The 12,431-nt window shown below is 39.6% G+C and overlaps 1 protein-coding gene across 1 annotated transcript in view; it reads right to left on the reverse strand.

The window, feature by feature from the left end:
* Positions 1 to 10,253, reverse strand: part of LOC124176525 (probable chitinase 10) — a 14,356-nt gene extending 4,103 nt beyond the window's left edge. Inside the window, exons 1-10 of the mRNA XM_046557927.1 lie at positions 9,800 to 10,253; positions 3,992 to 4,058; positions 3,366 to 3,526; positions 2,070 to 2,307; positions 1,749 to 1,928; positions 1,520 to 1,643; positions 992 to 1,301; positions 664 to 902; positions 375 to 565; positions 55 to 272 (exon numbers count right to left, since the gene is read on the reverse strand). Coding sequence (XP_046413883.1) covers positions 55 to 272; positions 375 to 565; positions 664 to 902; positions 992 to 1,301; positions 1,520 to 1,643; positions 1,749 to 1,928; positions 2,070 to 2,307; positions 3,366 to 3,526; positions 3,992 to 4,058; positions 9,800 to 9,802 — 1,731 coding nt within the window. The 5' untranslated portion in view covers positions 9,803 to 10,253. The remainder of the gene's footprint in view (positions 1 to 54; positions 273 to 374; positions 566 to 663; positions 903 to 991; positions 1,302 to 1,519; positions 1,644 to 1,748; positions 1,929 to 2,069; positions 2,308 to 3,365; positions 3,527 to 3,991; positions 4,059 to 9,799) is intronic.
* Between the last annotated feature and the right edge of the window lie 2,178 nt (positions 10,254 to 12,431).

The following is a 12,431-nucleotide window of genomic DNA, read 5'->3' on the forward strand; positions in this document are numbered from 1 at the left end:
TTTCATGCTCATCTAATGAATTCATTTCCATGTTCAAGAAAATTAACATTATACCTTTATGTCGGGATTTTTTTCTCTCAGAGCTATCAAACGTTCGTACATATCAGCGTCCTTGTCGCTGCCCTCGGTCAACAAATGATCCTTCAAGGTAGCAAACGCGTAGATGACGTGAGAACAGAGAGTAGGATCGATATCTTCAGGCAGGAACTTTCCAGATCCTGGTCTTTTGTACGACCAGTTAGTGAGATAGCAGATCGTGAAGGGTTCTCTTTCTGGAATAAAATGAAAGTTTATAGTTTTTGCGCAATTCTCAAATGTCACTGTTCGTTGCCCAATACCGACGATTCGAGTTTCCAGTCGATTAACGCACTTACCACGTTTTGCTACACTGTTCGCTGATTGCACTATGGGCTTGTTAACCTTTTTTACTTTGGACAGTAGTTCCGATGCTGAAATTTTATACGGTTCCGGCTTTTCAACAACTTCTTCGGTTATGGTTGCGGCCACTAAACTCCAATTCACATCCTTCGCGTTATTCTCTCGTGGCATTCCTCTGAGTTCCTCTCTGCACGGTAAGCACAGGTGTGAATTAATTAAACAAATTAACTTTAATGCTAATTTTTTTTTTTTTTTTTTATACAAAATTTTGAAGATATTGTATACCTTATAGCACTTATCAGAGGGTATTTGACGTTCCCGCCACAAACGGTTCCGTTGAAATCGTCCATATCTACCGTCCAAACCATAGCACCGCCATATCCCTTATCTTTAAGCCAGTGCATTTTGTTTCTGATCGAACGTTCGTCGTCGAAACCCACCCATTGATCGCCGTCAACCAAATAGGGGACTTTCATCTCATCATCCCACACGTAAGCAGCGCCATTCAACAACATTTCACATATCTGAAAATATACGGAATTCGTTAGTAAACGGCGCTCAATTCTGCGGTGTTTCGCAATAATTTACGGCAGTTGTTAGAGTTTCAACAAACCTCGTAGTAAGCAATGAAACCAGACTCTTTGGTGTACTCTCCAGCCTTTCCTCCTCCGCTTGCCGGTGCATGAACTTTCCAGTTCGCAGGATTCGACAGTGTGAAGGACCTACCGTACGTAGGCATACCGATTATTAATTTTTCCTTCGGAGCTCCAAGGCGAACCCATATAGCAGCAGCATTGTCGACACTCAGTTGCTTTTGCCATTCCGAATCCAACGACGAAGCGTAAAGAGGCGCGTTGTGACCGGTCTCCTTTTCCCACTTTCCGTGAAAGTCGTACGCCATCAAGTTTATAAAATCGAGGTAACTAGAAACCGACGGTTGTTCATTATTTTATACGGTTCTCTCTCGGGTGAAACGGCCAGAGCATTTATAGAACCGCGTGGTTGGGCATATACCATATTGGATTCATCTATTCCTCTGCTACAAGTTATCTCACTCGGTATATGTGAAATATAAAATCTTTATGGCAAGCATAAAATGGAGTTACATTTAAACAATCGTTCGACGATATTTTTTACCAACCTGGCAACCGCTGGAACGTCGTAACCACCTTTAATGTTGTCAGGTCCAACCGGCACCGCAGCCGTCAATAATAAGCGCGGTTTCTTTCGTTCCTGTGCTTCTGCCTCGAAAGCCTCGCGTAGTTCTGTAAAGACATTGAAATTTTCATCGTCCTGTAGAGTTCGATAAAACGCGTGATATACTAATCAGGATTTTTGGGAATTGTTATGTTACGTCAACGCAGGCTTACCTTTCAATAGCAGAACGAAATTCTTTTTATCATCTCCGCCCATAGGATACTCCCAATCCATATCCAAACCGTCGAAATTACGATTACGCAAATATGGTATAACACTGTAAATGAATGTTTGACGCGCGTATCGTGACGATGACATGTCTTTAAACTTTTGGGTGCCGAAAGACCAACCGCCTGAAAGCAAATGGTAAAGTTGTTGAAAATAATTTTAAATCAAAATTGAAGTACAGTATATTTTAATCGAATCACAGACAGAGTTGCACAAGTGCGCAAGTAACCATTTGTTCCTGAATGCAAATCATTCGAGTTTCGTACCTATGGCCAAAAGTATTTTCAAAGATGGGTTAGCCTTTTTCAGAGTCATTATTCTCTCGTACAGTCCAAGTTTCCCATCCTTGGTTTCATCGTTCGACTCGAAGCTTGTTAATTTATTTTTCTTCAGCCATCCGAATGCAAATATAATATGCGTACAAAGATCTGGTTGTATATCCTCGGGCATAAACTTTCCAATCTTTGTACGATACTGGGACCAATTTGTGTAATAGCAAACAATCTGAAAAAATCGTGACTGAATTATATTTCCGGTATTCTGTTTGACATACGTAACTAGAAGAAAAAAGTTACGCGTTATTTAAGACCATTGAAGAATGCATCACTTTTTAGAAAGCCCGAGAACGGAGTCACGTGGTCTTTTTTTCGTCCATGATGAAAGTTCGATGTACCTATTGATGTTCAGGAAGGGATTGAATTGAATAGTGAATGAAATTTTCGAGCTGGCCATTCTCCTTTGATATGGGTTGCCGGTTGCCCTTGACCCAAACCACTCTTTTAATGACTGACTTGACTAACATAAGTACTTCAGAAACTACCTCGATGCGTCTTAAAACCTCAAGAAATGTACCATACGCTTATGCATAAGTGGGATTCCGGATTATCAGCTTTTCTCCGATACTGAAATGAAACCAGGATCCGAACTACCGATCCAGTCACCGAATTGCCTAGACTGCTACCACGTTGAGTCATAGTAACAGACTGCAAAGTATTCAACAGTTTTTATTTTCAACGGTTCTATTTCCTACCAAAATATACCTGCTTCCAATCTGTAAGGCACGCACAGCCGGTGGATCGACGTTTCGGAACCTTTAAAATTTTTCAAACCGGTTTTTCAATTTTGCTAACACACAGAACTCTGCGCCTCTGTATTTCAGACACTTTGAGTTGTGTTTGGTCAACGACTTCTCAGAAGTTGGCAAAAATTTGCATCTTTCAACCTGCAGAAACAGCAGACTTCTCCAGAAATTTTCTATTCAATGTCCAATACCTCGTAAAAATTGACGGGCAATTATTTACCTATACACGGACCGATGTTTCTCAGTTCTGTGCTAGCTTGCGTCAAAACTGTAGCAGAAACGTCGAGGCTGCAAAAAATGTAGCCGCTTGTCTGCCCTGAGGCCCTTTTTGGGCGGTACAAACGAGAGTGGTCAGACTTGGGGTTCCGGGAACCGCGTTATATTTACGTAGGCAGTCAACCTTAGTCGCGAATTGTCCGAACCGAAACGGTCCCACCTTATCAGAAGAAATCTCGCAAAATATCAAGGACTCCATTCCTACCTTGTGTTCATTTTTGCTAGGCGTCTGAAGTTCGTTTGTTGATCCTTTAGTGTTTATGCGACCACGATTTATTTTGAATCTATTAATGCTCGCTGACACTTCCTGATCCGTCGAAATTGCTGGACTCGTGGTCGTCGGTCGACGCAATCTTTTCCTTGCGGCTGCAAAGAAAAGTTAGAGAAATCGAGCGTTATCACCATATCAAAATTCCGGATAATGGAATTATCGCACATCCGTCAGAATCAGCGTTTGCATTGTCGTAATGCGGACAGATATAAATTAATCGGAAACAAACTCGCGTGCGATCTGCACGCAGTAAGTGCGTGAAGAAATTTTATGAGCAATCTTCGCCTATAATTCAAGGACAATACGCTAATTACTGCAGATAATAAAATTCGAGTAAAATTAACATTGCCTGCTAGCAAATGAGGATAGATAGGTTGATCTAAGCGAGTGTATCTACTTAATCGAAATACAACTCGTACCACAAAACATCGTTCGGCATAATGTTTTAATCGAGGAAAAGACATAAAACTGAAAACACGTCATTCTGTTTCCGTTTCGTATTCTGACTAATTTGAAAAATTCAAAGGTTACGCTTAATTACTCAACGACTAATTTCGTACCTTCAGGATTGTCGCTTGAGCTCAACAGCAGGATAGCTATACACAGTGTTGCTACGCCCAGTGTTGCCTAAAATGTGGTGAAAAAATGTGATTAAAACATCGTAATTCTCCGGGCATGTAACAATTGTCAGCCAAGAATATCGCGTGAGCAACAGCTTTCTGATTGTCCGGCAGTTTCTCATCTTGGAATGTAAATAGTTGAACGAAAGAATGAACCTGTTTCCATGAACGTCTCAAATCAATACTGTCGGATTAATTAGCTGTATTATTATAGCGGTTGTATGGTTTTATCTGAAACAGCGAAATAATGTCTAGCCGTCACGGAAATTCAGGATTTGTAATTAATTTTTTTCCATCAGAAGAGCCCAATGCCACGCCGACCGTACCAGGGACATATAAGATTATGTCAAACGAGTTATCTCAGTTACTAAATATCTCGAAGCATGAGATCAGCCTCCGTATAATCGAGTACGTCCTTTATATGTAACACATACGAATACGTGTGCTCCTTTATGTATATCGAATCGCCGTACGTATGTATACAATTGCAGGAGCAGTGAAAGGATTTTAATTCTATACCGTACCTACCGACAATATTGCTTACCGGTCACGTAATGAAAGCTTTGGCCTAGAGCAGAAAAGGAGAAATCGATCAAACTAATATTATATATTAGTTTGTTATGTATGCAAGTGTATGGCCTGCGTTGAACAGATAATACGTAATTCAAAGAGTTTGAAGAGCGGAGGAGATTTCACGCGGACATTATTTCGACGGAAATATTTTTGAATGAACGAAAATTATGCAATGTTCTAAAAGTATTTGCTTATGTTTAAGTCTGGAATATAATTTCTAAGCAAGCTCTTTCGTTACGCCAGAAGGATACGGAAACCGATCTTTCGATACCAAAACACCTCGAGTGAAGTTTCTTGAGTGTCTACTGCAGACACTCTACTGCTGAACCTTGTGAATACTACGAAACTTTTTCTACCGTTGGATCTCACTTTTAAACGATCTTAACTTGGACCGTACGTTTTGCGGTGAGCGTGATGCTTGAAATAAAAAGTAATCGTTACCATGTATCAAAAGAAGATGAAAGTTATCTCGGGCTACTAAATTACTGTACATGATTCCGCAGGTTCATTGTGGGTCATCGCACTTTGCGAGCGAAAGGCGACGCGCTAATTTACCTCATTAATTTTTCTCTATCGCAGTTGTATGATCCTTAAATCGTGCATAACTGGCATCGGATCGACTCTAAAAGCCGCATTAAATTCAATAAAAATTTCGCCTTTCAGCTGCCACATCCTCTGCTGATGAGTACAGAGGAGTGCAGCGATGTACGTGCATGTGCAACTGCAGCGCTTGAAAAGACGATGTCGCTGTAGCCCTGGGATGAAAAAGAAAGGTAAAGCTCAACTTGCAGCATAACCAGCCTTGGTAGCAGAAATTTTCAGTCGAATTCGATCAATTCGTACCAGTTAAACGTAACTAATTCTATCGGCACTCGGATCACTGAACACCTGTGCTCCGTTCTACGGCGAAAGTGTTGACACAGTTAGCTCGACTATCATCTTTAACACGGCGAGAACAGCGCGGAGAATAACTGATTTTAATTTCAAGTAATTTAATTCGCCCGAAATCTCCGAGTGGAATAATCGGAACCTCGAATTTCAAACCACTGGAATAAACGTCCGATGGACTGGTTTTGATAATTACTTGCAACGACAGAATGCTTTTCAGATCTGTATTAAATCTGCAGAATCAGGACGAAGCGAGAGACGAGAATTGAACGTGCAGCAATCCTCCGTATCTTGTACTTTCCATCTGCTATTCTAGCTGTGCTGCACGACGGGCAAAACGACTAGCCGCAGACAGTATCGATTTCCCCGGCCAATTCTGCACGGATATAGCGAAATGCACTCGGTACAATATCAACGTACGTGGTCGTACGCTTTGCTGCCTGTAAGAACGGTGAAACTTCATTCTGAGATTTCGATGAGGGAATTCGGAGCTAATTCGCCAGCAATTAATTTCAAGTATCGCACTTCGGAACCGCTTTTGTCCCGAACATTAACCGTCGCATTGTGATTCATTTTCCAAGCCTTAATTGACACTCTACAGATATTCTACTCGTTATTTCCAGTATCCACATCGAGTCTTATGCCGATCCACGTCGACGATGAATCGTGAATAACTCGACGAATCGGTTGGTACCGGGCATTGTGGAAGCCAGAAGTTTCCGTCCCAAATAAGAGCCCTGGTATTTACTTGGCGAATGCCTTTTCTCGAATTGAAAGAAACTGGAAAAAATTTTACTGTAAAATTACGTCACTACGGGGGAATTTTGACGACTTTAAAACGTTTACGCGTTCGCCGCATATACGTGCTCGACATAATGCCCTGCGCACTCTTTGCAGCAACTTTCCAAGTGAAGCTGGTGAGAGGTTGGCAAAAGGGCGACAGTTTTTCGCGTATTTCTCGATATGCGATTCGGTTATTTGGATTTTGATCGTAAATAACGTACTGGACAACACAGATCCGACAGTCGTTGATCAAAGTTGTAACGCAGATCGCGTTTTTTACCCCGTCTTAATTAGAAATATATGATCGAGCATCGGAGTCGATCGATTCGTTGCGGTAATTGGTCGATTGCTTCACATCTTCGCATAACTGCACTACGGGCAATAATAATCTCACTCGAATTACCAATTTTATGATCTTATAATACAACCAAAGTTTGCAAAACAGGTCGAGTATAAACATATATTATCACCAAATCATCCTGCGATTCCTAATATATTCTCTGAGTGGTTAATGCCAGCCATGAGATTATGTAACTTCGGTATAAAAATTTCGTAGTGATGCAAAATCGATAATTTTTCTATTTCGAGAGGAGGGGGAGGAGCATCGTTCTTATAGAGCCGGTTACGACAGCACTGATCGCAAGTTGAATCAGAACACAGCTGCGTATTTCTTTAAACTTTGCGCTTTGAGGAAGTAGAAATTCTGATTACAAAAAAAATTTATCAATGCGTATATAATCAAGATATGGGACAATGCCTCCGAAATACAATAACAGGGGTCGTAAAATTAATAGAAATGACGATGATCGATGTTTTTCCAACAGGAAAATTCACCGATAAATATAAACGCTTAATCGCATTTGAAGCTATTCCATCAGAAAAATTCAATAGCGATAATAATATTTTTCTCTGCGACTCAATTGACGTCCAAATCTGTAATGACCAAACCGCCATGATCATATTATTTTACCTTGATATCCAAGTTGGGTAATCGATACAGTTCAGCGTTCATTTCTGTTACAGATAACAATGTCCTAATTTTAAATTAGACAATGAAGAAAAACATTTCTCTGCGCAGTATAAGACCTAAATTTATATGCCTGTGCAAAAACTTGGTTATTTATGTTTCATCACCACCGTATTGGAGTCGCGAAAAGGAAAGATCGAGAAGTTTTAAAGAACCTGATCCGATTCTCTGAAACAACGCGTTCGACATTTTTAGGTCAATTCAATTCACGAATAACACGCGCAGGAAATCAGTTTTTAGTTTACAAAATTCCGAAGGAAATTTTCTCTGTAATCAAAATACATCAATTTCTTAATTCTGTTTCACGCCATAGTCGGCAGAACAGATATCGGCAATTGGAGAAGAAAATCGAAGCAAAACCATGCGATTCGAATGATAATTTCCTTCTAATTTCAACTGATTAGAAGGCAGCAATGGAAAGCGTCGAACGAATACGGCGAACGTCTGTCTGTTTATTATTTTCAAAATTTTGCACCTCAACGAACTTTCGAGTTGTCGAAGACACGGGTGTCAAGAATTAGTGTGTAAATTGTTACATTTTGATATTCACAATTATATACACACAATATGTGTATCCTGGCCGTACAACTTTTAGCATCCAGGTGTGTCGTCCTCGCGATTAAGTTTAACAGTGGAAGTACGGCTCGATTTATTTTCACTTTTTTTTTTTTTACTTGATAAGAAAAAAAAAATGACCACCCGCCTTACGTAATTTCCTTACTTAAACCGCGCGCGGTTAAAACACGATTACCCAACAATTTGAAAAATTTTGTTTCCATTCTTTTATACCTATGTGCGTAGAGTTTTTGTCTGATATACTCGTCTAGTAACGAGTTTCGCAACTACTGTAGCCGTATAACTTGAATACGTGTAATGCGAGTTTAATGAATTGTGCAACAATGAACTTTTGTCTTAACCCACGTATTAACTTGACACTCGGTTAAACGGTTTGAAGAAAAAAAAATTGATGTACACTCGAGGTGAAATTCGTTTGGTAAAACTATCGCAGTGTCTAAAATATGTACAGTTAAGAACTTCTTCGGGGTATATATATATAGGTAAATGTATAAAAAGTTTCCGAACGTCGACTGCCTGTTAATGCACACTGGGAGCGTAGCGACTGAGCATTTATTGGAGCTGAACATGCAGCCGTTACATTATTGGGTACAAATCGACGAACCGCTCTCACAAATGTCTTATGTTCCACGTTCCGACCGTCTAATGATTTTCACTCGTGGCGAATGCAAGTGCAACTGTTGCAAATTATCCGGCGTTATTTTTCTTTCCATTCGTTAGAGTACAATAAGCTGGCTGAAATCAGGAGCGTAGTTCGATTTCGTAGGGACGCGCATGGAGCTGCGAAGTTGCGGCACACGAGGACGCGCTTACAACCTGGGGATACGAGCTAAACATACTAATATTAAACTGACACTAAACTAGCGGTCGCATACGCATGATGGGGCATCATATGTTACGCATGTATATATAAATAAGAGAAATTATCGAAGGAGCCGGGCGGCAAGCCTACTTCTACTTAATTAAGCAGTCGACCATGGCCAGCCGTAAGGAACAAGCTGCGAATGGCAACAGAAAGTTTCTATCCAGCACATGGCCAACATACATACGTTATACAAAGATTTTATACATATATATGTATATGTATATATATATATGTATCCGTCCAGGTATATACACAACCTGCTGCAGCCATACGACTAATTATAATGTGCCAACAAACGCCGGATATTTTGATTTTTATTGTTTGCCTAAGGGAACGAACGTTCTTGATTCTACAATGAAATGAAAGTGAATAACCTCCGTATGGATGCGAAATTGGTGCGCGTGGTCCAGTTTTCGATGTCATTAAGGAATGGGTTGAGATTTGAAAAAAAAAAAAGAGAATGAAAAAACACAACCGCAAAGGTTACATCCTCTCCGCGGTACGTTCGTCGAAAAAATTCACAACTCTCTGTTTATTTATCATGTATTATTTGTGCAAGCATAACTGACAGGGAGAAACCGCGCACGCGGTGCGGATTAAAATGTTTCGTCCACAGGCCTTTATCTCGATCAAATTGGTGCATGTATGCAGGATTATTCAATTCGGCGATGGGTTATTTAACGTAAGAATTATGCAAGGATATGAACAACTTGTTACAATTATTTAATACCTGCTCTGGAGGCCAACTGTATCATTTTTTATTTATTTATTTATTTTTTTTTTGTTCTTATATTATCAATTTCACTTTCTCAATGACACGTCGCCCGCAGGCTCCTTCCTACCGGTATTGTTTAAACAAATTTAAGATGAAATAAAACAGTGTTTTGTATCTGCTGTCACGTCGTTGAAAAACAAACGTTTTGGAAACAGGTTCGTATTTCGAATTTTCTTTACAACTTGTAACAATTCTAACTGTCGACTTACTCGTCGATATTACAACGCTGCGGTTGAATAATTCTAAAACTTGCAAACTTACCATGGCTAAAACTTGGAGTAATCCTTTTTACGAGAAACCGAACGATGCATTTACAAAATCAAAAAATACATCTATGTACACCAGTGCGTTTATTCCGTTGGATATTGTAATATAGCGTGTCTAAATGTCTGTACAATGTGTCCACTCGAATATATATATATGTCGTACGTTTATGTATATACGTATATATATATGTATGTATATATCGAGAATACGTATAAAATTTGCACAAAACTTGTCAAACGGTGATCCACCACGTGGTCCGTACTCATACACTTGTTCTAGCACTGTCAGATGTTCAGGAAATACTGAAACTATCATTCTTAAATTTAGTATATACAGCAATATTATAGTAGATAACAATTAAGTGCCTTTCATTTTGACTATAGTATCAACGCTGTTATGCCTCCGGTCGGGCGCGCATACAGTCAGAGAGGCGCAACGCCGGCTTCGTATTCCTTCCACGCACACCTCGGTAACAACTAAATGAGACCGCAGGAGTGAAACGTGAATGTAGCACGCGGAAATCCACTACCTGTTCTTACGCCGTTTATACGCGTTATAGGAGAAGGCACGGAGGTCGGTGCGACATCGTCGATATTGCAAAATTGTTTAATTAAAAGTGAAGAGTGACCGCGATAGTACGACAGAGTTGAAAAAGGGGCATCGTCTGAGAGAAAGAAAAATTTTAACCATCGTCATCGTCGTCGTCGTTGTAATAAAAATTGTCCGTCACTATGTACATAATAACGAGAGCGCGAGCTGAAAATCGATACCGATTTCCTGTTCTGCAGTCGCAATAGAGAAAGTTTTTTCCTTCTTACTTCTTTTGGTCTTGTATTATGTACAGCTGTACGTAGACGGTTGAATTTTAGTTGAAAAAGAGAGGAAAAAAAAAAAAAGAAAAAGAGAACGAAACGTTTCCCGGATTGTACTTGTACCATGTCCTACGGCATGTATCGGTGCAGCAAAGAAACACCCGATGTTGCTGCTCGGCATTCCGGCCTCACTCAACCAGATACCATTATCGCTGTACAGCTGCAGGATACAGATCTTTTGTATCCAACGAACTTGAATAACTATTTCTCGATGTTTGCAAAAACAAAAAAAAAGAAAGGAATTTGGTTGAAACAACTGGAGTTGGAGAAAAATTTTGAGAATCTGAAAGTTCTCGTATCGGTGTGTAAGAGGGATCGACGAGGTCGACGATTTAAACAATTGTACTGTTTTTATTTTAAGCAAATCATAGCTTTACGTTCAGCGTAAACGGAAACATAGAGCTGCCAACGAAATTCATTTTCTCACTGATTGAGTACTGAGAATTTATAAATATTTTTATTTCTCGAGAAGACTCAAAACATCTCAAGTCCGGGATATTTCTCGCTCTATCCCAAGTCTATTAAAAATAGAACTCTATTTAAGATTCGTCGAATAATGTTTAGGCATCGAAGATTTTTCAGCGATCACTTCTAATTCGGTTTTTTCAAACATACCTACGAGACAATAAGCCGCTCTGATCGCGCGATACGAATTTTGAGGTACTTCTTTTTTTTTCTTGCATCATTGATTATGCTCGACGAAAATTTGTAATTGAACGTTCGTTTGTCAATAATTTTCGCAATCCTTTTGAATAATTGAGCATCGTCATTGTCTGGCACAAACTGAGATGTGCTTGGACAAAGATTTAGTGAAACCGCATTTAATTCGAATGAATAACGTATTTTGATTGAAGGAAAAACTTATTGCTAGTCACAACGTTGATTATTCATAATTATATCATTGAGAAAAATGAAAGCCTCAATCGCTTGTGTAACATGAAATGAGGAAACTATCTCCACGCCAAAAAGACGTAATAAATCATGCCAAAATTAAACCCCGACGTTGTTAGTCAGAGAGAATATTTATCAAGTGATCTGTTCCGATGTGAATGAAATCCTTGCGGACGGTATTTCAGACCCGTTCAATAAATAACTTTCTATGAAATAGAACTCACAGGAGTAGATCGAAACGCACAAAGTGCAACATCGGCTGGTATTATACGAGCGAAAATTCAAATCAAAGCACGCGAATCGGAGAGTTAGAAAATTAGTTAATCATCATAGATTGCTTGAGTGGGATCTGCTTTGTTAGTTGAATCGGAGTATCACTTCATAATAAATACTGTTGTATGTACCTAAAGAAAGTCTAATTCTTCCCTCAGGCATCGATCTTTCGACTTACACTCGCATCACGCACACGTGCCTATTTATTACAACAATCCCTATTTTCTTACAACAGAAGCAGCTTGTACCATAAATGATGATAAAAAAGCTGGCAAAGGGAAAAATACTGTTCGGGGACAGCCTGGTGAAATGTTGGTGACATTTTAACGTCGAACAGGACGTGCGGAGTTATAGTAATTACGAATATGTTACATGTATTTAGCTGTATCGACGGTGCTTTCTCGCTGGTAACCGATGCAGGTTTTTTTCCGTAATGGGTACATTAACATAGATTATAATATACACATTATACGTACCAATGAATATTCGTCAAGGCTGCACGCGTATCCGTTCACCGTATTGCTTATAATCCATGGAGCCAAAAATTGTGCATGCGAAACACTCGGTTAGTTGTATATTGTCGTTAATTT

The sequence above is a fragment of the Neodiprion fabricii genome, chromosome 2 (genome assembly GCF_021155785.1).
Source record: "Neodiprion fabricii isolate iyNeoFabr1 chromosome 2, iyNeoFabr1.1, whole genome shotgun sequence".
Classification (NCBI taxonomy): Eukaryota; Metazoa; Arthropoda; class Insecta; order Hymenoptera; family Diprionidae; genus Neodiprion; species Neodiprion fabricii.